At 59.7% G+C, this 18,434-nt stretch overlaps 10 protein-coding genes across 10 annotated transcripts, besides 7 other annotated features; 6 read left to right on the plus strand and 4 right to left on the minus strand.

Moving 5' to 3' along the window:
* Window positions 1–890: 890 nt before the first annotated feature.
* Window positions 891–1,615, minus strand: EKO05_0008100 (Rhodanese- sulfurtransferase; the record flags this gene model as incomplete). Its single annotated transcript, XM_038941318.1, has 2 exons — window positions 891–1,437; window positions 1,488–1,615. 2 exons carry the CDS (start codon window positions 1,613–1,615, stop codon window positions 891–893), a joined length of 675 nt encoding a protein of 224 aa, XP_038796565.1.
* Window positions 1,616–1,858: 243 nt separating this feature from the next.
* Window positions 1,859–1,923: a tandem repeat.
* A 44-nt stretch (window positions 1,924–1,967) lies between these two features.
* Window positions 1,968–3,461, plus strand: EKO05_0008101 (uncharacterized protein; the record flags this gene model as incomplete). The annotated part of the gene is made up of 2 exons (XM_038941271.1): window positions 1,968–2,616; window positions 2,665–3,461. The coding sequence occupies 2 exons, from the start codon at window positions 1,968–1,970 to the stop codon at window positions 3,459–3,461; spliced, it is 1,446 nt and encodes a 481-aa protein (XP_038796566.1).
* A 65-nt stretch (window positions 3,462–3,526) lies between these two features.
* EKO05_0008102 (uncharacterized protein) lies at window positions 3,527–4,242 on the minus strand (the record flags this gene model as incomplete). The annotated part of the gene is made up of 2 exons (XM_038941227.1): window positions 3,527–3,730; window positions 3,778–4,242. 2 exons carry the CDS (start codon window positions 4,240–4,242, stop codon window positions 3,527–3,529), a joined length of 669 nt encoding a protein of 222 aa, XP_038796567.1.
* A 340-nt stretch (window positions 4,243–4,582) lies between these two features.
* Window positions 4,583–6,768, plus strand: EKO05_0008103 (Non-specific serine/threonine protein kinase; the record flags this gene model as incomplete). The annotated part of the gene is made up of 5 exons (XM_038941328.1): window positions 4,583–4,624; window positions 4,694–5,252; window positions 5,305–5,897; window positions 5,945–6,092; window positions 6,143–6,768. The coding sequence occupies 5 exons, from the start codon at window positions 4,583–4,585 to the stop codon at window positions 6,766–6,768; spliced, it is 1,968 nt and encodes a 655-aa protein (XP_038796568.1).
* A 486-nt stretch (window positions 6,769–7,254) lies between these two features.
* EKO05_0008104 (Sterol 14-alpha-demethylase) lies at window positions 7,255–8,942 on the plus strand (the record flags this gene model as incomplete). The annotated part of the gene is made up of 3 exons (XM_038941308.1): window positions 7,255–7,500; window positions 7,553–7,750; window positions 7,797–8,942. The coding sequence occupies 3 exons, from the start codon at window positions 7,255–7,257 to the stop codon at window positions 8,940–8,942; spliced, it is 1,590 nt and encodes a 529-aa protein (XP_038796569.1).
* A 365-nt stretch (window positions 8,943–9,307) lies between these two features.
* EKO05_0008105 (Nitronate monooxygenase) lies at window positions 9,308–10,436 on the plus strand (the record flags this gene model as incomplete). Its single annotated transcript, XM_038941273.1, has 2 exons — window positions 9,308–9,425; window positions 9,493–10,436. 2 exons carry the CDS (start codon window positions 9,308–9,310, stop codon window positions 10,434–10,436), a joined length of 1,062 nt encoding a protein of 353 aa, XP_038796570.1.
* Window positions 9,435–9,469: a tandem repeat.
* Window positions 9,569–9,589: a tandem repeat.
* A 41-nt stretch (window positions 10,437–10,477) lies between the features above and the next one.
* On the minus strand, window positions 10,478–13,744 carry EKO05_0008106 (MutS protein msh4; the record flags this gene model as incomplete). Its single annotated transcript, XM_059637204.1, has 9 exons — window positions 10,478–11,345; window positions 11,394–11,733; window positions 11,779–11,812; window positions 11,860–12,032; window positions 12,081–12,288; window positions 12,334–12,483; window positions 12,528–12,568; window positions 12,615–12,933; window positions 12,983–13,744. 9 exons carry the CDS (start codon window positions 13,742–13,744, stop codon window positions 10,478–10,480), a joined length of 2,895 nt encoding a protein of 964 aa, XP_059493187.1.
* Window positions 13,745–13,975: 231 nt separating this feature from the next.
* Window positions 13,976–15,511, plus strand: EKO05_0008107 (ribosome assembly; the record flags this gene model as incomplete). The annotated part of the gene is made up of 1 exon (XM_038946445.1): window positions 13,976–15,511. One exon carries the CDS (start codon window positions 13,976–13,978, stop codon window positions 15,509–15,511), a length of 1,536 nt encoding a protein of 511 aa, XP_038796572.1.
* A 650-nt stretch (window positions 15,512–16,161) lies between these two features.
* Window positions 16,162–16,235: a tandem repeat.
* Window positions 16,236–16,388: 153 nt separating this feature from the next.
* Window positions 16,389–16,610, minus strand: EKO05_0008108 (uncharacterized protein; the record flags this gene model as incomplete). Its single annotated transcript, XM_059637205.1, has 1 exon — window positions 16,389–16,610. One exon carries the CDS (start codon window positions 16,608–16,610, stop codon window positions 16,389–16,391), a length of 222 nt encoding a protein of 73 aa, XP_059493188.1.
* Window positions 16,450–16,499: a tandem repeat.
* Window positions 16,611–16,662: 52 nt separating the features above from the next.
* Window positions 16,663–16,700: a tandem repeat.
* Window positions 16,701–17,149: 449 nt separating this feature from the next.
* Window positions 17,150–17,193: a tandem repeat.
* A 628-nt stretch (window positions 17,194–17,821) lies between these two features.
* Window positions 17,822–18,057, plus strand: EKO05_0008109 (uncharacterized protein; the record flags this gene model as incomplete). The annotated part of the gene is made up of 2 exons (XM_059637206.1): window positions 17,822–17,983; window positions 18,037–18,057. 2 exons carry the CDS (start codon window positions 17,822–17,824, stop codon window positions 18,055–18,057), a joined length of 183 nt encoding a protein of 60 aa, XP_059493189.1.
* Window positions 18,058–18,434: the final 377 nt, after the last annotated feature.

Here is an 18,434-nt window from a genome sequence, read left to right on the forward strand (position 1 = left end):
TCCCAGGTCGTTGTTGGCCAGTAGCCGTTCCCCCGTACCCTTTGATCCCCACCTCCATGTTTTAGCTCGTGTTGATCGTTGAGTGGGGGGGTCTGGAGAAGGGCATATTCATCACGAGTCGATGCATGCTGCGATGAAACAACTCTGCTTCTACAGCCAGACGCGCTGAACGCCCAGTGTCGATGCATTCTTAGACATGCAATTGCAATTGCAATTGCAGAACGATGATGCCCAGAGTGGCGTTGTCGAAAGCTTTCATCGGCTGAGGGCTGGCGTGTGGAGAAACCAATCAGCAGCGGTTGCGGGGGACTAAGCATTGGCGGCTTGTGACGCTGGTCTTTGCTTGTTCCTCGAGATCGTTGCGGCTTGTGTGCAGCAAGCTGCGTGCAGCCGGATTTGCCTCTTTGGTGCGTCCCGTGTGGGTCGCGAGGGCACAGCGCGTGCTTGAGTCGATAGCGGCAATGCAGTCGCTGCATCTTGCATTTGCCAGTTATCTGCCAACGAGGGGTCCGGACAGCGCCAAAGCTCGGAGTACGTTCGGGTTTGCAGGTGGTGCATCTGCATCGTCAAGCCACATCGAGTCCTGAAGTAGCCGATATGAATTGTGGCGCGAATTTCGACCATCACCAGTGGCTCACAACAGTAGTCTGGAAGACTTGTATTGGCAATGTCTCTTGGCAACCTAGCGATCTGATGTTCTGACATGCCTCCAATTCCTGCCCCTCACGTCCAGCAGAGTACATGTCCCACTCGTAGATAGGCGTACATGGCCATGCTTTTAGACCTCATGCGCCTGTGAAAGTCGGATATCCCAAGATGATAACGCCGCCCAATGCATAACACGATCCAGATTCGCGCATCCTCCCGGCTCGAGCCTCACTGCGCCTAGCCTAAGCAGCAGGCTTTCGAGACTTTGATTCGTTTGCGCGCTGTTTCCTCTCGTTCCGCCTAGCCCTCTCCTTGCGGTCGTGTCTGCTCTCCGCCCTCGCGTCGTGGGCCTCACCGGTCCTGGCCTCCTTCTTCTCGTCGACCTCGACCAGCCACGAGCTCTCGGCCTCCTTGTTCTTGCCCTTGTAGCCCCACTTGGGCACCCAGTCGCCAGATGCCTCGTCGTAGACCTTGTTGCCGTCGCGCTTCTTGTCCTTGATGCCCTTCTTGGCGGCGAAGCGCTCCCACTTGGTCTGCTCCTTGGCCTTGGGCACGGGCTTCTCGCGGGGCAGGGCCATCTGCGGGGCGGGGAGCAGGAGGTGCACGCCCTCGGTGGTCGACTTGACTTCGCAGGTGGAGAGCAGCTGGTTGATGAGGGCCTGGGCGGCATCGCGCGCGGTGGCGGCCAGGGCCTGTTCGTCGGCCTCGGCGGGGATGGGGTTCGGGTCGTGGGCGAGCAGGTTGCCCAGGTCGAATGTGAAGGGGGTGGGCTTGTTGACGGCGACGGGACTGGGCAGGGTCAGCAAAGCGCAGTGAGGGGCGGAGGCAGTGACACGCACAGTCGGCCGGTCGCAGTCGAGTCTGCTACGGAGAGCGCTGCATGGTTGGGCGCATCGACGTCCATGGCTCCGGAATGAATTCTGTCGGCGAGGTGGGAGTGAGTGTCCAGTGCAATGCCGCCGCTCATTTGCAGTTCGAGGGTGTCGAGAAGGAAAATGCAGGTCGACGAGGAAAATGCAGGTCGACGAGGAAAATGCAGGTCGACAAGGAAAATGCAGGTCAACGAGGAAAATGCAGGTCAACGAGGAAAATGCAGGTCAACGAGGAAAATGCAGGTCAACGAGGAAAATGCAGGTCAACGAGGATGCGCAAGAGCAAATAATTTGAACCGCGCTAGCACTAGTCTCCTCTGGATCGGACTCCCGTCCACACGGCGACAACCACGACGACAGCGACGACGACGACGACAACGACGCCGACAACGCCGACATCGACATTTCGACTGCAATTGCCGAGGCCGTGGGTCTCTGTCTCTCGCCATGTCGTCCACAAACTGCCTGCGGAGCTTCTCGCAGCTGTCTCGTGACGCCACTGCCCACTCGGCCGCCGCCTCGCGCCTTCTGCAGCCGCGCGTGGCCTGCTTCTCCACGTCGGCCGCCCGCCATGCGAACCCGCAGATGAAGAAGAAGAACACAACGGCGGCGCCGAAGAAGGGCGTCAAGTCGCTCAACACCAAAAAGGGCAAGAGCGCGCCCTCGGGCGACTCGGGCAAACGGCCAGCGCCGGGCGAGCGCAAGGCACAGCGCAAGCGCATCGTGCTCAGCAACGACAACGCCCTCGAGGTCTCGTCGCTGAAGAACCTCGACAAGTCCAACGTCCTGAGCCCCCAGCACGAGGGCCGTGTCAGGGGCCTCCCGGAGCCCGTCGTCGATGCGCTGCGTCACGTCGAGGCCTTCAAGACGACGCAGGGCTGGAGCTTCTTCCGCCGCCCGGCCGTGCTGATGCGCAAGGAGGCCATCCAGCTGGCAACGCTGTTCAAGGAGGCCGAGGCGGCGGCGGCCGGCCAGGACAAGAAGACGATCCGCCGGATACTTACTGGACAGAGGATGAGCGGAAAGAGCACGCTGCTGCTCCAGGGCTTGACCATGGCCTTCCTGAGGCAGTGGTTCGTCATCAGCCTGCCCGAGTGTGAGGATGCCCGTCGCGCTGGAGGGTTGCTATGCTGACACATCTCAGGCCAGGACATTGTCAACGCCCACACCGAATACGCGCCCCTCGAGGGCTCTGAGCCGACACAGTACACCCAGGACACGTACACAGCAGCTCTTCTCTCACAGACCCTCCAGGCAAACCAGGCCTACTTTGAGCAGGCCAAGATGACCCAGAAACACGACCTGTCCGTCTCGCTGCCTGCGGGCGCCAAGCTCAAGGACCTCGTCGCCGTCGGCGTCGCCAACCCGGAAGCGGCATGGCCCGTCTTCAAGGCTCTCTGGGTTGAGCTATCCCAGCCCGGCCAGCCACAGGTCCTGCTTGCTGCCGAGGGCCTTTCGCACATCATGCGGAACTCGGCGTACATGAACGCCGACGTAAAGCCTATCCATGCACACGACCTGACCCTCGTCCGCCACTTTGTCGACCATCTCTCGGGCGTGAGGCAGCTGCCCAACGGCGGCGTCGTGCTCGCTGCCACCTCCAAGTCCAACGCACCCGCTTCGCCAGCCATGGAGTTCCGCATCAAGACAGCAGAGGCCCTGCAGACCCAGCAGAGCATCCCGCAATGGAACCCCTACACGAGCTTCGACGCGCGCACCATGGAGGCTCTGAGAGACCTCGCGGACCCCAAGGCCGACCTCGACATCCTGAACGTGGGTGGCCTGAGCAAAGAAGAGGCCAGGAGCATCATGGAGTATTATGCAGAGAGCGGCATGCTGCAACATCAGGTCAACGACGGCTTCGTCACGGAGAAGTGGAGTTTGGCAGGCATGGGCAACATTGGCGAGCTGGAACGGGCAAGTGTACGAGCCAGGATATGAGATTAGATGGCGTTGTACCATAGACATGTAGAAAGTGTAGTGTAGGCAGCCATTGCATACGCCGTTTACAGCGGTGCCTGTTTGACCTCGAGGTCCTGAGTGACGAGAGCCATGGGCACGTTCAAGCCCACACACTGTCCCAGCGCTCCCATCCACAAGACCAGATAGCCGTACGCAGTCAGGTCTCGGCCGCTGGCACTAGCCTCGATGACTTGGGCTGTGCGGCAGGGATGGACGAAGAAGGCTGGCTGGTTCGTGGCTGGATGGTCCTGTGCAGGCGTCAGCACCGTCCTGTCTCTGCTTCACCCAGACGAACCGTCACGGTAACACCACCGAGCACGCCGCCGTGTTCAGCTTGCGCCCTGCATGCTGGCGGCATCACACAAGCGTGCAGCGTCTCCGCGGTGAGTGGGTACCGATGCTGGTGCGCGTCCACCACTGTGAAATACAAGACAGGCACTCGATACGAGGCAGAGAGCACGACGTCGTAGTGAACAGCAGCAGCGGGCGACGTCCGGGTCTGAGCGACCTCGTCGTCATCCTCGGCGAGCTCCCGCTCCTCGGTCTCACTGCTGGCATCTGGCTCACTTGGGTGCAGCGGCAGCGCCTTTGTGATTCTCAGAACCGTGGCCTCATGCTGACACAGACGGTCCACGGCAGCCCACTCGCTCTGGCGATGCCCATGCCGCTGGAACTTTTGCAGCATCGCGCTGCACGCCTGGTCAAAGTCTGCATCGGCGAGATGCGGGAACAGGGCCAGCTTGCGAGCGGCCGGCTGCATGGTTGATGTCGTCTCCAGCAGTCGGCCGCCGGCGCTGGGAGTCTCGGGCCCGTCTGCCGCACCGACCAGGGTGCGGCGAGCGGCGATCGCGGAGGAGCCTGGGTGGAGTCGCTTGGCGGCTTGGCCCGCTCAGGAGTCGGCGCTGCCTGGAAGGTCTCGAGAGTTCGGAGTTCAGAGTTCAGGGTTCAAGGCATCCGCACTCTCCAAGCCTAGCGGCAGCCCTATGCGTCTCTAGTCGAATCCGCCCAGATCCATCGACTCCGCGATGACTTCGACCATCGACACGGCGACCGGAACGCGCCAGCACTGATCCCTCGCCGCCTCGACCACACGCCCCGCGATGCCTGCCCCGACGGAAAAGAGCCAGCTCAAGCGAGCCCGCGTACGTTGTACCTGCCCGGTCTGGAGCGAAGTGGGACGTGGTTGCTGACGAGCCCATGCATGCATCCAGCCATCCCAGGGCGAGCAAGTCGAGCCAAAGAGAGTCCGCGGCCAACGCCAGCTCTCGCCTTCAGACCCGCACCGTCACATCAAGCAGGGCCAGCTGCCTTCGCCCATCACGCACAAGGAGTCCACCGGAACCACAGAGGACGGACGCAAAGAAGGCACCGTGACGCCGCCTCCACAGAGCCAGGTCAAGTTCTCCCAGCCACGCAATGGCCTGTCGTCGCCCCCGTTCGACAGACACTCGGACAAGCAGTCCGACACCCAGGCCTTCACACAGTCACAGTTCGTCTACCCGCCCCAGGCACGAACCTACGCAGTCGAAGACGAGGAGGGCGAGCAGGTCTGGGGCTACCTTGTGCCTCTCGACGACCAATCCGGCAACGTCATGGTCCTGCGCCGGCGAGAGGCCTGTCCAGTGTCCGAGGACATGGTTGGCCCAAAGTCTGGCACAGACAAGGTGGCCAAGCACGAGTACGAGAGGCAGGAGGAGGACTACGAGAAGGAAAAGGCAGACAAGGGCATCACAGCCGGCGGCTATCTCATCGGACGACATCGCGAGTGTGGTGGGTTGCCACTGTATCCTTGGCGGCATAGACGCGGCTAATCCGCGTACAGATCGCCAGTTGGAGTCAAACACGGTGTCGAACCGGCATTGTCTGCTCTTCGCCGAGAAGAAGGGCGGTGATCTCGTGGCGGTAGTCGAGGATCTCTCCGGCAACGGCACCTTTGTCAACGACTCGCTGATCGGTCGAAACAAGCGCCGCGAGCTGAAGGAAGGCGATGAGCTTGCCATCCTGTCCGAGGCGCGATTTGTCTTCAGATACCCGCTCAAGCGTGCCACACATCGATTCCACCAGCAGTACCAACTGCAGGAGCAGCTCGGCAAGGGCCATTTCGCCTCGGTCTACCTGTGTGTCGAGAAAAGCACCGGCATGCGACACGCAGTGAAGAAGTTCGAGAAGCGCACGGGTCCCGGCGAAAAGTCAAAGGTCGAGGGACTGCAGCAGGAAATTGCCGTGCTCATGGGCATCAGCCACCCAGCTCTCCTATGTCTCAAGGATACATTCGACGAGGATGATGGCGTCTACCTTGTGCTTGAGCTCGCGACCGAGGGCGAGCTGTTCAACTGGATCGTCATGAAACAGAAGCTGACGGAAGCGGAGTCGCGCAAGGTCTTTATCCAGCTGTTCCAGGCCCTCAAGTACTTGGTGAGTGGATCGTGCCTGTCGTTACTACACTGCTCACGCACCCCCAGCACGAGCGCAACATTGTGCATCGCGACATCAAGCCAGAGAACATCCTGCTCACGGACAAGGAGCTGCACGTCAAGCTAGCAGACTTTGGTCTTGCTAAGATTATTGGCGAGGAGTCGTTCACGACCACGCTGTGCGGCACTCCCTCGTGTATGTTGCGCTGTCTCGCTCCCTGTCTGCACGCTCGCTAACCTGCAAAGATGTTGCGCCTGAAATTCTAGAAAACTCCAACCACCGTCGGTACACACGTGCCGTCGACGTTTGGTCCCTGGGTGTTGTTCTGTACATCTGCCTGTGTGGCTTCCCCCCGTTCTCGGACGAGCTGTACAGCACCGAAAACCCCTACACACTGTCTCAGCAAATCAAGATGGGCCGCTTCGACTACCCTTCGCCCTACTGGGACTCGGTAGGCGACGCAGCACTGGACCTCATCGACCGCATGCTCACAGTCGACGTCGAAAAGCGAATCACAATCGACGAATGCCTCGAGCACCCATGGACGACGTCAGGCGGCAACATCAACCCGAACGACAGCACAGATGGCTTGGCAGGAGCCATTGCCAACCTCGACTTCTCGAAGAGGAAGATACAGCGGGAGCGGACCATGCTCAGCAGCCTCAACGAGATCAAGGTGACACGCGTGATCCCCACAGGCAAAGGACAAGAGCCGGTGAAGGTGTACGAGAAGAACGGCGCGCAAAAGGGTGCTACGAAGATGCTGAAGGACAAGGACGTTATAGAGCCCGGGCCTGCCGAGATGCGCGACCCTCGAGAGTTTGTCGAGATGGGAGGCAAAGGCGACCAGACGCTGTTCGACGACGTGTGAGAGGCAGCCAAGTGGCTGGTATGCAATCACGAAGCACACGGGTTGGAGGTGCATGGGGAGCGTACCGGTACGCTATCGAGGGCTGTGTTTCGCGTACTCTGAGCGTTCTGATTGGCGGGCGTCCCAGGAGGGAAAAACGGGTCTGATGTTTAGCGGCGCAATCAGACGAGCCTCTGTTCGCGGTGTGGTAAACGTTTGTTTGGAGACGCATCGCGCATCGTCCGCCAATGACGTGACACTCTTTACGACCGCGGTGGCGTGTTGGCGTGTTGGCGTGTGAGGGCGTCGTCCGTGTGTGGCCCCATGTTCTCCTTGCCGGGCGAGCACAGATCCGCCGGGTGGTCCCTGCCAAGCCAGCGCACCCCAGTTGCGGCAGGCGCGATGTTTGATTGGCAAGAGCGGGCCTCGACGGTTGAGAAGTTTATGTAGAGCCGCGCCCCCTACGACCACGACGCCTCACGCCTCTGCAGTCCTCTGTCGCGCACCATGGGAGTCCTCGCTGCCATCTCCGGGCCGGTCGGCAACTTCACGGCCAATTCATCCACGCCCGTCACCATTCTCGCCGGTCTCGCGTCCTTGGTCGTCCTCGCGGTCGTCCTCAACGTCCTGCAGCAGCTGCTGCTCAAGAACCCCAACGAGCCGCCCGTCGTCTTCCACCTGTTCCCCGTGATTGGCAGCACAATCACATACGGCATCGATCCCTACAAGTTCTTCTTCGCCCAGCAGAAGAAGGTAGGTCGCGGGCCTGGTGGTAAGGCAACGCACAAGCGCTGACTGGCAGTAGCACGGCAATGTCTTCACGTTCATCCTCCTCGGCCGCAAGATGACCGTCTGCCTCGACACCAAGGGTAACAACTTCATCCTCAACGGCAAGCTCAAGGACGTCAACGCCGAGGAGATCTACAGCCCGCTCACCACCCCTGTCTTTGGCAAGGACGTCGTCTACGACTGCCCCAACTCGAAGCTGATGGAGCAGAAGAAGGTGCGCACAGCCTCCTCTCTCCACGAATGCGCTGACACCAGACTAGTTCGTCAAGTTCGGTCTCACCCAAGACGCCCTCCGCTCCTACGTTACCGTCATTACCGAAGAAGTCGAGAACTTTGTCAAGCGCCACAAGGCCTTCAAGGGCCAGAAGGGCACCTTCGACGTGACCAAGGTCATGGCCGAGCTCACCATCTACACCGCCTCGCGCTCGCTCCAGGGCGAGGAGATCCGCAACTCGTTCGACTCGAGTTTCGCCGAGCTGTACCACGACCTCGACATGGGTTTCTCGCCCATCAACTTCATGCTTTCTTGGGCTCCTCTCCCCCACAACCGCGCGCGGGACAACGCACGCGAGACCATGATCAAGCTCTACTCGGGCATCGTTCGCAGGAGGAGGAACGGTGAGGCCAGGAAGGAAGGCGAGCACGACATGATCTGGCATTTGTTGGACTGCAAGTACAAGGACGGCACACAGATCCCCGAGCACGAGATTGCCGGCATCATGATTGCCCTCCTCATGGCTGGTCAGCACTCCTCGTCTTCGACGATCGCCTGGATCATTCTCCGTCTGGCGCAGAACCCCCACCTGATTGAAGAGCTTCTGGCGGAACAGCACTCGGTTCTCGGAAAGGACCTGCCGCCGCTCACGTACGAAGACCTCCCCAAGCTGTCCCTGCACGCGCAGGTCGTCAAGGAAACCCTCCGTATCCACGCGCCCATCCACTCCATCATGCGCAAGGTCAAGCAGCCTCTCGTGGCCGACGGCACCAACTATGTCATCCCTACCTCGCACACGCTCATGTCCTCGCCTGGCTTCTCCGCGCAGCTCGACTCTCATTTTGTCAACGCCGACGTCTGGGACCCTCACCGCTGGGACGCTGGCCAGAACAACTACGAAGAGCCCGAGGCCGTCGCGGGTGCCGAGGACACGATCGACTACGGCTGGGGTGTCATCTCCAAGGGAACCAACTCGCCCTACCTGCCCTTCGGCGCCGGCCGTCACAGGTGCATTGGCGAGCAGTTTGCGTATCTGCAGCTGCAGACCATCCTCGTTGCCTTTGTGAGAGAGTTCAAGCTCAGGAACGTGGACGGTAACAAGGACATCATCGGCACAGATTACACGAGTCTGTTCTCGAGGCCGCTGGCGCCTGGCACCGTCGAGTGGGAGAGGCGGAACGGCGAGTTGTAGTGTAAAAAGTGATTAATGAGCTATGAGGTTTAGCGGTTCGCTTCTACACAACAGGCCGTTTGTCTGGCATGTTAGACTTTGGAATGTAGATGTTAGTAATATGTACGCAGAAACGATTGAACAGGAACGATTTTGGCCATGCATTCTTCTGACACTGTAGCTGAGCCGAACGTTTGCCGAGGAGATGTGCGATGACGGAGCGGACCGACGAATCACTCAGATCAGCGTTGACAACACGCGCTCAACTCCACCACAATCAAGCAACCCAAGCACAGGTTAACATCAGGTCGTAACAGTAGACCGAAACAGTAGACGGAAACCAAAGAAAGGAACAGACCAGATTGGAACGAGAAAGAGAGCAGGAAATGGACCCCATCCAACGACTCAAAACCGACTATCCATGGATCCAAACCCCGCTGATAGTAGGAGCGCCCATGCGCCTCATTGCGCTCGCAGACTTGGCCGTTGAAATCTCCAAAGCTGGTACTCTATCCATCCATCCACGAACCCACGCACCCACGAACCCAAGGGCCAGCTAACACAAAATCAGGCGGCATCGGCTTCATCGGCGCCGGCACAGACGTCGCAGACCTAACCGCGCATCTGGAAAAAGCGCAGACGCTACTCTCCTCCTCCTCCTTCTCCTCGACACAGGTCAGGTCGAGGCACGACACGCTCCCCCTCGGCGTCGGGTTCATCAACTGGGGCGCCGACCTCGCCGCTGCGCTGCCGGTCGTGACGCGCTTCAGGCCCGCGGCGGTGTGGTTCTTCGCGCCATCCTCGCTGGCGGCGCTCGCTGATGCCGCGAGCGCTTTTCGCGCCGCTAGTCCGAACACGAGGGTTTGGGTCCAGGTCGGCGGCGTGGCGGAGGCCGAGGGCGTCGTGAGGGAGGTTCGCCCGGATGTCCTCGTCGTGCAGGGGACGGATGCGGGGGGTCATGGAAGGGCGCGCGGCGCGGGGCTGGGGGCGTTGATGCCCGAGGTCGCGGATGCGGTGGCGGCCCTGCAGGACGCGCCGGTTCTGGTCGCTGCGGGGGGGATCGCGGAGGCGAGGGGGGCCGGCGCGGCGCTGGTGTTGGGTGCCGCTGGGGTGGTGATGGGTACGCGGTTCTTGGCTGCCCGCGAGGCGGTCGTCGCCAAGGGGTATCGCGATGAAGTGCTCCGCGCGGCTGATGGCGGGCAGACGACGGTCAGGACAAAGGTCTGGGATCGGTGTCGTGGGACTACCGGGTGGGCGGAGACGCACAATGGGCGCGGGATCGTTAACAAGACGTACACCGATGCCGTGGACGGCATGGACGATGCAGAGAACAAGAAGCTGTACGAGGCCGATATGCAGAAGGGGGACGAGGGGTGGGGCGTTGAGGCGAGGCTGTGCACGTATGCGGGCAGCGCGGTGGGTCTGGTGAAGGAGGTTCAAGGGGCCGGGGAGATTGTGAGGGAGGTCAGAGACGGGGCGAGAGCGTTGCTTGAGGGTGCAAAGGCGAGGCTGTGAATGCGCATTTCTATCTACATGGACGTCAAGACACCCCACGACTAACGTTCATTATCCGATACGGCTCGAACTGACGACGCTTCGGACGCGGGCCGGATGGTGGACTCGGACTCTGTCGAATTCATCCTGGACGAGATGCTCACGGCCGAGGAATGACGAGCAGGCGTTCCGGGCTGCTCATGCTCACTTGCCTCCCCCATCTCTTCATCCTCGTCATCCATTTCCCGACTCACTCGTGCAGCCTCGGCCTCAAGCGCTGTCATGCGATTGACAAACTCCCTCTGCAGTTCCTTGAGCCATGCCGTCAGCACCTCGCCTTCCAGCACGCCTGTCTGCGCCTGCACAAGATGCTCCTTGAGATTCAGAATGAGCTTGCGCCGCTTCTCCTTGAGCACAACCTCCGACGTCTTCTTCCGGCGAAGCATGTGGCGCTCGAGCTTCTGCGCAACAACTGCGGCGCGGTCGACTACTCCCGGAGGAAGTGGCACGACTCGAGCAAGAGCCAGCCCGTAGTGCGTCTCCTTGACGGTGCCTTGAGAGATCTTGTACAGCATGGTCATGTTCTGCTCCCGCTCCATGTCGACAGCCAGATGCAGGTTGAGAACGCCGGCACGCTCATGCATGATGGTGGCGAGATCCTTGAAGTGAGTCGCGAACCACACGAGGGCCTTGCTAGAAACGAGAGCTTCCGCGATGGCCAGGGCGATAGCTAAGCCATCCCGCGTGCTTGTGCCACGGCCCAGCTCATCGATGATCGCCATGCTGCGTCGGTCGATGTTGCGGAGGATGAAGGCAATCTCCCTCATCTCAGCGGCGAACGTGGACACATTCGTTTCGATGCTGTCGTCCATGCCCAGCCGTGCGAAGAGCTGGTGCAAGATCGGGAACGAGGCATACGATGCAGGCACACTACGCTCCATTAGCGACACGCATCAGCAAGCGTGTCAGACGACGCACAAGCACCCGATCTGAGCCATGATCGACATCAACGCAACAGTGCGGATGTAAGTGCTCTTGCCACTCATGTTGCATCCGGTGATGATCTGGAAGCGCGTCTGCTGTGTGGCGTAGACATCGTTCGGCACAAACTTGTTCTGCGTGATCTTCTCCTTGATGGGATGTCGGCCGGACTTGATGGCAAGCGTCTCGGTAAGCTGTGGTCGAGTATAGTCGTTCACCGTCACGAGCTGCGAGAAGGCAGCGATCATGTCCAGCAGTGCGACAGCTTCGCAAATCTTGAACATGACCGACATGTGGCCACGAGCTGCCTCGATGAGCGCATCGATGGCTTGATCACCTGCAAGACGTAAGCTGCTGCATTTCAAGTATTCCATGAACGCACTCATCAAAACGACTTCTTGATGTGAGACATTAATCTGTAGCAGTTCAGCATCCGCGTGACAGCATCGTAGCAAACAATCACCTTCTGGTTGCGCTTCATCAACTCTAGGGTTTGGCACTCGATGTTGTTCTTGCGGCGGATGACGTTGGTGAAGACTGGTGGAAGCCCTTTACCGTCGAGCTCAGACAATGGAATTTTGATGTAGAACTGACGAGCATTCTCATACTTGAGGGCGAGTTGAATGTCATACTCCTCTGCGCTGTATCAGTAATATGGCCCAAGGAGTTCACGATATCACCAACGGCCGAGCTCCGTGCAGTGCTGGTACGCATCCTCCGTGGCCTCCTTGTAGGTAGTCCGGGCAACATCAAGCAAGCCATTAACGCCAGACTTGACGGCGTACGTGCGCTGGTTGCGGAGCTCGAGAGGCTGCTTCGCGTAAGTGGTGTCTTCGTTGATCACTTCATCAATCAGTTCCTGGATCGGCAAGATATTTTCTGGGGCGCAGAGCTGGAAGGGTTAGTAAAGAGCAAGTATGAGCCTCTGCGCCTTCACCTCGCGGATGTTGTTCAGCATGCTCGACCTGGCTCCAGTAAGAGCCTCGAATATTGGCTTCACGGAAGACACAAACTGCTTCAACATGATCACTTGGTTGATGGCCTGCTCTGTCGTCTGTAGCGTTGGCTTGACCGGTTTCACAATGAGCTGTGAGAGTTAGTCATACGTCACCGCACTCACTACTTCCTTACAGCAGTCAGGATCCTGTCGGCGTCTAGGGAATTTTTCAGAGCTTCTCATGTTAGAAGCACACAATCAAACTAGCACGGGATGCAAACCAGCTCGCGTCGCAAAGAACATCTCTTCCCTGGTGGTCAGCTCATCAACGGCAAGGTACCTGGTGGTGAGCACGTCAGGATCGGTGAGCGGCTGCAGGATGTTGTTCCTGAGAAGGCGGGCCCCCATTGCTGTCAGGGTCTCGTTGAGGAGTCCAAACAGACAGTCTTTCGACTTTGGACGCTGGAGGTTCTGCACAAGCTCAAGCGAGTAGATGGTGGACACGTCAATCAACATGGATCCTTCCGACGGCTCATACCTCATCCGGAGCGAGTGATACGAGAAGTGCGTTCCAAGACCCAGTTCGATGTACTTGAGTGCCTGCAGAGAGAGGTTCAGCTATGGTCCCGTCGGCGGGCACACCACTTACCGCTGCAATGCAGCAGATGGCGTAGTAGTTGCCCTGGACCGAGACCTTGATGGCCTCGACATCTTCCTTGAAGGCCAAGGCTTGGATGTACTCGTAGCCGGTCGAGTCAGCCCAGTAGCGGCGGTCGAGCAGAGTGATTTTGCTGCCGATATCTTCAAGGTTCTCTTCGACGATCGAGAAGAGCTTCGACTTGGGGCTAGACGCTGTTGCAACGATGAGTATCTCTGAAGGGCCGTAGACTTTCAGCTTGTGGATGGAGCGAACGTAGGTCTGGCTGTCGTTGATCTGGCAGAGCACAGCTTCTCCGGTGTCGAGATTGACAAAAGCCAGGCCAACGGTGGGTGAGATACCGCGAGACTCGGCAACGGCGCACACCACATGTTGAGACTCGACCCTGGCAACAGTCGAAGCACCGGTTCTCGGTCGAGCTGTGGACGGTCTGCCAGTGCCTGGCCGAGTGCGAGGGCGCGAAGTTGTCGTGTTGTAGTCACCATGGCCGTAGGAAGTAGAGGCTGAGGGGTAAGAGGTAGAGGCTGAGGGGTAAGAGGTAGAGGCTGAGGGGTAAGAGGTAGAGGCTGAGGGGTAAGAGGTAGAGGCTGAGGGGTAAGAGGTAGAGGCTGAGGGGTAAGAGGTAGAGGCTGAGGGGTAAGAGGTAGAGGCTGAGGGGTAAGAGGTAGAGGCTGAGGGGTAAGAGGTAGAGGCTGAGGGGTAAGAGGTAGAGGACGAGAGGTAAGAGGTAGACGGCCTTGAAGAGCCCGCCATGGTCAGTGCTTGGTCAGTTGGTTATTCATCCAATCAATCCAGCTCGGCATGTGATTTAGGTGTTATTTAGGCGTGATTTAGGTGTTGATGGGTCTCGGCCGGGAAGAAGCAAGTGCGTCACTAGCGCGGTCCTAATCGATAACGTCCGAGGAAAAAAGTCGGTGGGGTCTGGCGTGTCTGCAGCAACATTGGAAAGAGACTGCCCGTTCGGTATTTCCGACTGCCCTCGACATGGCGACACAATACCCGCCTCCCTCGAAGCGGCAGAAGCGCGCGCAGGCCGAGTTCACGCGCGAACAGCAGGACGTCGACACGACCCTCCCCGACGGCACCGTACGCGTGCGCTTTGTAGACCAGGCCACGGGTGAGAGCGGCAGCCTGCCCGTTCTTACTGTCCCTCTCTCGCAAGCCACGACCAAGAACCTCGAGATCCTCCTCAACGAGCTCAAGGACCAGGCCGACGACCAGGTCCCCTACCGGTTCTTCCACGACGAGGCTACGGAGGCGCTTGGGGACAAGGAAGATTTGTACAATGCACTGGTCAGGTCAGGGAAAGCCTCGGCAGAGAGCGAGATTGTGCTCCAGTATGCGCCGCAGGCTGTGTTTAGGGTGAAGGCGGTGTCGAGATGTGCGGCCGCCGTGTCCGGGCACGGCGACAACATCTTGGCCGTGCAGTTCTCCCCGCTGAACTCTGGACGTATGGCTAGTGGAAGCGGAGACAAGACCGTCAGGATATGGGACTGCGACACAGGAACACCGGTGCACACGATGAAGGGCCACACGAGGTGGGTGCTTGCTGTCAGCTACTCCCCAGACGGCTCCCTGCTTGCCTCTGGAGGCTACGACAACGAAGTCCGGATCTGGGACCCCGAGACAGGAAAGCAGGTCGGCAGTGCGCTGAAGGGGCACACCCACTTCATCACGTCGCTCTGCTGGGAGCCATACCACCTGCAAGAGCCAGGGCGGCCGAGGGTAGCGTCGTCGTCCAAGGACGGACTGGTACGCGTGTGGGATGCTGTTGGCGGCAAGATCGACTTTGCACTGGCGGGACACAAGGGCAGCGTGACGTGTGTGAAATGGGGCGGCACGGGCCGCATATACACGTCCTCTCACGACAAGACGATCAAGGTGTGGAATGCCGCCACTGGCTCGCTGCTCAGCACCCTGTCCGGCCACGCACATTGGGTGAACCATCTCGCGCTGTCGACCGACTTTGTCCTACGCACTGCCTACCACGACCACACACGCAAGGTTCCCGCGACAGCAGAAGAGAAGGTGGCCAAGGCGAAAGCGCGCTTCGAGAAGGCCGCCACCATCAGCGGCGAGATTGTGGAGCGCCTTGCGACCGCTTCAGAAGACTGCACGTTGATCCTGTGGACGCCGCTGACCAGCCCGAAGCCCGTGACGCGGATGACGGGACATCAGAAGCAGATCAACCAGGTCGTGTTTTCACCCGACGGCCAGCTGCTCGCGTCTGCAGCGTGGGACAACCACGTCAAGCTCTGGTCCGCGCGCGACGGGAAGTTCCTCAACACGCTGAGAGCGCACGTGGGACCGGTGTACATGGCCAGCTTCTCCGCCGACAGCAGACTGCTCGCCAGCTGCAGCAAGGACACGACGCTCAAGGTGTGGGACATGCGGACGGGCAAGCTGAAGGAGGACCTCCCCGGCCACAAGGACCAGGTGTTTGCGCTGGACTGGAGTCCGGATGGCGACAAGGTGGGCAGCGGAGGAGCAGACAAGCAGGTGCGGATATGGAGGAACTGAGGATGAAGAGCTCACGTGGAGATGGGCAGGGGCACTTGTTCGTTTGCGGATACCCAACCTATACATGCATAAATCTGGGGTGTGCGGAGGCTAGACGGCGGTCCGCTTGCATCAACGGTTGGCAGAAGAATCCACCATCGAGACCCTGAAGTGATGTGTGCGTGTGGTTTCTCAGCTGCGTCCATGTCTCGCTGCACCGACGTGTGGAGTGCGGTGTAGTGGTGATGGCGGTGATGGCCAGACAGCACGTGCCCAGTTGTGTCGAGACGTGCGCATGGGGACAAGTTGGATGCACATGGCACACGACGGCAGCCATGGGCCGATACGGGCTGGGGCGTTGGGTGGGCAACGGGCAACGGGCAACGGGCAGCTCTAGGACGCCTAGCTGGGAGTAGGTAGGCTGGCGGTGAGGCTCTGGTCAGGATGCGCACTGGAGTCTGGTGGATCAACGGCAGCGCGCAGCCTCGGCCTGCCGCGATGGGTAACTTAGCCGTGGGCTCCACCGCGCGCTAGTGAGGGTGCCGGAAGCGGGCAACAGGGCAGCAAACAGGCTGCAAGTGACGTGGAGCCGCCCACTCGCCAACACGGCTAGCATCGCATTCGGCAGGTAATGAATGCAGAACAGAGGCTCCGTCGGCGGGCGAACATGGTGCTGGCTGCAGGCTGCAAGAGGCTGGCCGCAACAGGCTGGCTGCAAGAGGCTGGCTGCAAGCTGCAGGCTGCAAGTTGAGCGTGCCAGGGCGCCAAGCTTTGTGGTGAATCTGGGGCTGCAAAGCTTGGTAGAGATCCGGGCTGCACGCTGAGACGCCATCCCACGCACTCTTACCACAGTAGGTAGTCCTGCGCGTCTGCTCAAGTGGCCTGGGTAGCGTCTGCGCTATCGAGAGGCTCGCAGCTGGTGAAATGAGGCATTTTGGGGCCCCTGGTCGCGGCCGTCATGGCGGTCCTGGCGGTCCTGGCGGTCCTGGCGGTCCTGGCGGTCCTGGCGCTCGCCCTCGCGCCCCACGAGTCCACGACCGGCTGTTGCTGTCCTCGTGCGAGTCTCGGGTGTCTGTGAGGCGGGCGACAGCACAGATAAGCAGCCCGCGCTCGATGACATAATGTTTGCTCTGCTCACGCCCACGCCCGCTGCATGGGTCCCATGGCGACCCGCACGGTAGCGTCAGCGGCGGCGGCTGCTGCATCGCAGTCCATCCAACCTCTGCGTTTGCGGAGCAGCTGCAGCTCCCCACAGCGCGGCCATGCTGGACAGTGGACACTGAAAACCGAACCGTCGACAGTTTACAGTCTACAGTCTACAGTCTACAATCCACAGTCTACAATCCACAGTCTACAATCCACAGTCTACAATCCACAGTCTACAATCCACAGTCTACAGTCCACAGTCTACACAGTCGACTCGCTGCAGAGACACACGATGCAGACGCAGCGCCCACCCAGCCTGCGTGCGAGCTAGCCTCCTCCTGCCATGGACCGGACTGCACCCCCAAGAGCCTTGGTGAGGTCGCAGGCGTTTCGAGAGCGGCCGCGATCGTCTTGCGTCTCGTCAATTCACCACGCGCGCCATTGGCTGGGCCTAGTGTCTGTTCCCATCTCCGCCAGGCCTAGCGCACGATTGCGTTACGGTTGAGGCCCCAACCTCTTCTCCTCCTCCTGCTGCTGCAACGCTCTCCTCCTCACTCTGCACTCGTTCAACTCCCGCCTCGCCCTCTCCGCAGAGTCCAGCACACGACCCAGAGTAAGTCCACCTTTCCGTTGTCCAGGCGATCGCCTGCCCCATGCAAGCGCAAGCTTATTACCGGACTTTCGCCGGGCCCGAGCGCCAAACAGGACCAGGAACCAAACAAATGCCTCATTACTGCAGAAATTTTCGGCGAGCTGCTGCCCTTAAAAGCGGATAGCGGCCGCGCCTTCTTGAGCCTCTTTGTCTTTGATGCCCTGTCTTGCTCTTCCGTCGAGTCCACCTCGTTCACCTCTGTCGCGCCGTTCTGTGGAGTTCCGCTGACCAGCTTCCTCGCCCACCAATAGCCCCGAGAGCTTCAATTCCATCCCAGGACCTAACACCTTCGACAGAGGACCGTCTCAACAAGGTATGCTCGATGCTCGATGCCTCCTCCATGCCTTTTCTCGGCCTCCATGCCTTTTCTCGGCCTTCTCCATGCCTTGTAGCTGGACCATGCGCCGTGTTTATCAAAGCTCTTCACCCCACGGAATGCCCGGGAGAATGCTCGGTCAATTCGTGCTTCCACACGCCTGGCTGCAAAACATTCATCGGACCTCTCTGACACTGCCTAGAACTCCACATCCACGATGGCCGCCATCTCTCACCTTATTGCTGCTCGCAGCGAGTACGCCATGGCCCAGCTGGCCAAGCGTGACAACTGGGCCCAGCGCGAGCCTGGTGTCATTGTCGTCTTTGTCATTGTCTTCCTCGTTGCCTGCTTGTTGATTGGTGTATTCATCTCCAAGCGCGTACGTGACCCCGGACCCCCTTCTTCTTCTCGCGCCTCTCTAACACCACCCAGGTCGGCGGCAACAAAGCATAAGATACCCCCGAGTCGAGGCGCCGTGGAGGTGGATCGGAAGAGTGAAGCCACGCAAAGACGAAAGCGAGCACGGGATACCAAACGTGGACTGGCAAGAGCCATACACCTGTATAATGTCTGTGTGTACCGAATTGGGTTCTGGTAATGGGGTTCTCCTTGGATCGCTAGCGAGATCGTAGTAACGAGGGAGCCGTGGTAATGCGTTCAGATACCTGAAATGAACATTTAACAATACATTAACGTTGATGGTTGCAGTTGCGTCCTGATTCCCTTTCTGAATCACCCGAGAAGATCCGCCGGCGTGTCTAAAGCATTCACCTCACAGCACCCTCTCCAACCCCTACATTGAACCCCGTTCACGACCTTCATGACCCTCT

Source organism: Ascochyta rabiei, chromosome 14 (genome assembly GCF_004011695.2).
Source record: "Ascochyta rabiei chromosome 14, complete sequence".
NCBI classification, from domain to species: Eukaryota; Fungi; Ascomycota; class Dothideomycetes; order Pleosporales; family Didymellaceae; genus Ascochyta; species Ascochyta rabiei.